Source organism: Dipodomys ordii, unplaced genomic scaffold (genome assembly GCF_000151885.1).
Source record: "Dipodomys ordii isolate 6190 unplaced genomic scaffold, Dord_2.0 Scaffold188, whole genome shotgun sequence".
NCBI classification, from domain to species: domain Eukaryota; kingdom Metazoa; phylum Chordata; class Mammalia; order Rodentia; family Heteromyidae; genus Dipodomys; species Dipodomys ordii.
Genome location: NW_012267404.1, coordinates 853,342 through 855,829, shown reverse-complemented (window position 1 = coordinate 855,829; position 2,488 = coordinate 853,342). Strand labels below are relative to the sequence as shown.

The window sequence follows — 2,488 nt, the reverse complement described above, 5'->3', positions numbered from 1 at the left end:
TAGAGCACTAGCCTTGAGCTGAAGAGCTGAGGGACAGCGCCCAGGCCCAGAGTTCAGGCCCCACAACCGGACCCCCCTAAAAAAAAAATAAAACAATCTTAGCATTTAACAGACTGAGGCAGAAGGACTTCAAGTCTAAAAAATAGTCTCATATAATTGTCATCATCATCAAAGTGTTCTTACTCATAGCTCATTCTCTAACACTTGAGTTATGACTCCAATCTGACATTTTGTTGATTAATCGGAAGAGTCTCACAGATTTCTCTGCCTAGGCTGTATTTGAACTTTTTCTCTTCAAGTCTCAGCCTCCTGACTAGCTAGTATTGCAGGAATGAGTCATCAATGCCAGCAATAACAGTAATTCTTAAATATTACACCATTTGAATTATTACCTTTCAGTATAATGCAAACAATTTCCTTTCCTTTCCTTTTCTTATTCTGGTACTGGGGTTTGAACTCAGTGTCTTGATCATGCTATGCTAGTCTAGACAAGTATTCTACCACACACTAATTCACACTAGTCCTGAGTCCAAACCTGGTATTGGAAAATATAAATATAGTACAATTGTGTAAACAGTGTCTGGTTTACACTATGATTCTTGTTTCGTTCCAACTGTCTAACTTTCATTTTTTGTATAATTTATATATGTAAAACTAAAGAAAGGTTTGTTAAAACTGTAAGATTATTTTAAACGGTGGAAAAAATACAAGATCTATATTTCATGTTGCAGGCAGGCCTGCTCTCTCCGTGTGTGTGTGTGTGTGTGTGTGTGTGTCCTAGTGGTGGGAAGTGCAGTGTGAGAGGAGTTTGGGAGGGGCATCGTAGGGGTAGTGCTTTCTGTCCCATTGATAACAGTTCATTCACTGGGAAGCAGCTAAAACAGGCTAATCGCTTATTCAGTCTTTCCCGCTACGCTAATCAAGTTCTGCCACCTCGCCCAGAACTCGGTAAGTTCAAAGAGCAGTAAAAGTGAACGCTTCCGAAATTTAATCGGAGATGATTTTGTAGGCCATTTATTGGAAGTGGGGAGGGGGGAGGGTTTGGAAGTGGTAATTTGCAAACATCCTCGTGCTTGGGGAAAGAAATCTCCAAAGCACAAGTGATTCTTTTCAAATACCTATTTTGTTTCTTAAAACAGTGAACTGGAAAGCTCTTTAGAAAAGCCCCTCTTAGACTGCGGCTGCCCATGGGAAAAGTGGGTTTGCAGAAAGCTCCGGGGAGGGAGTTCGCAGGCTCCGGGCCAGGGACGAAGGGCTTCTTGGGGGGCGTGGAGGTGGGGAACCCGGTGGATTCAATCTCTGTGCCATCATCCGCAGATCCGGGGATGCTCCTGGCCTGGCGTGGCCTGCCCTGAAAGCACCCAGGAAATTCCAGAAGCGTGGATGCAGACCCCGCGGGCCATGTGTCCCCCGAGCGCGCGAGCGGGACTCTCCTTGCGGCTGCTGCTGCTGCTGGCGGCCGGCTGCCTCCTCGCGGAGGCCCGGAGAGACAAGGGGGCAGCGGGCAGCCCGCTGCAATCGTCCTCCAGCCCGGGGGCGGGCGGTTCCTCGGGTCGCTTCGTGAGCCCGGAGCAACACGCGTGCAGCTGGCAGCTCCTGCTGCCGGGCCCCGGAGCCAAAGCCAGCAGCGAGCTGGCTCTGCGCTGCCAGGGCCCGGACGGGGCGCGCCAGCAATGCGCCTTCCGCGGGGAGCCCGAGCGCTGCGCCGCCTACGGAGCCCGCCGCCCGCACTTCTGGAAGCAGGTGATGGGCGCGCTGCGCAAGAGGGGGCGGCCTTGCCTCGACCCCACTCCCCTCCACGCCCGCGTGTGCGCCGGAAAGAAGGGCCGGGGTGCCGAGCTGCGCCTGGTCACCCGCTCCACCCCGCCCGCCGGCCTCACTACCGCAATCCCGCGCCTGCCCGGGGAGCCCAGGCTCAAGGCCAGGAGCCGGGGGCGACCCCGGCAGCTCGCTCCCGGCCCCGACGCCCCGGCCCCGCCTTCCCCGAGCGTGCCACCCCGAGAAAAACCTTCCGAGCGGAAGATCAAAGGGGGCAAGAGGAAGATGGCCTCGGATCCCGGGCAGGAGCGACCCATGGCCACGGGGCCCGACCCCGATGGGCTGGCGGAGAACGCCGAGCTCACCCAGACCTACTGCGCCGAGAAGTGGCACTCGCTCTGCAACTTTTTTGTCAATTTTTGGAACGGTTGAGGCTGCGATCTGGAAGGGACTGGGGGGTAGGAGCGCTGGAGAGGAGGGGGTGGGTGCGCCCAGGGAGGGCAGGCTCGGGGAATCTTAGAACCCAAGCGGTCCTGGATAGCAAGGGGAGAGGAGTCCAGATTCTAGGATGGGCAAGGGGGAGGGAAGGGGTGGATAGGGTGAAAGTCTAGCGGGGTCTGGAGAATAAGGCAAAGCAGTTAAAAATATTGAAGCGTCCCAGTTCTGATTAGAAGCAGACTAGTGGAAACAGAAATAGGCATGGCCTTGTGCAAAAACTGTAGACTCTACA

The 2,488-nt window shown here is 54.3% G+C and overlaps 1 protein-coding gene across 1 annotated transcript; it reads left to right on the top strand.

Annotated features, from left to right (window-relative positions):
• The first annotated feature begins 1,401 nt into the window (after positions 1 to 1,401).
• Positions 1,402 to 2,195, top strand: Fgfbp3 (fibroblast growth factor binding protein 3). The gene has a single exon (XM_013034363.1). The coding sequence runs from the start codon at positions 1,402 to 1,404 to the stop codon at positions 2,188 to 2,190; it is 789 nt and encodes a 262-aa protein (XP_012889817.1). The 3' UTR covers positions 2,191 to 2,195.
• The last annotated feature ends 293 nt before the right edge of the window (positions 2,196 to 2,488 follow it).

Coding starts and splice junctions, on each gene's coding strand:
- Fgfbp3 (XM_013034363.1), top strand. CDS start 1,402: ATGTGTCCCCCGAGCGCGCGAGCGGGACTCTCCTTGCGGCTGCTGCTG.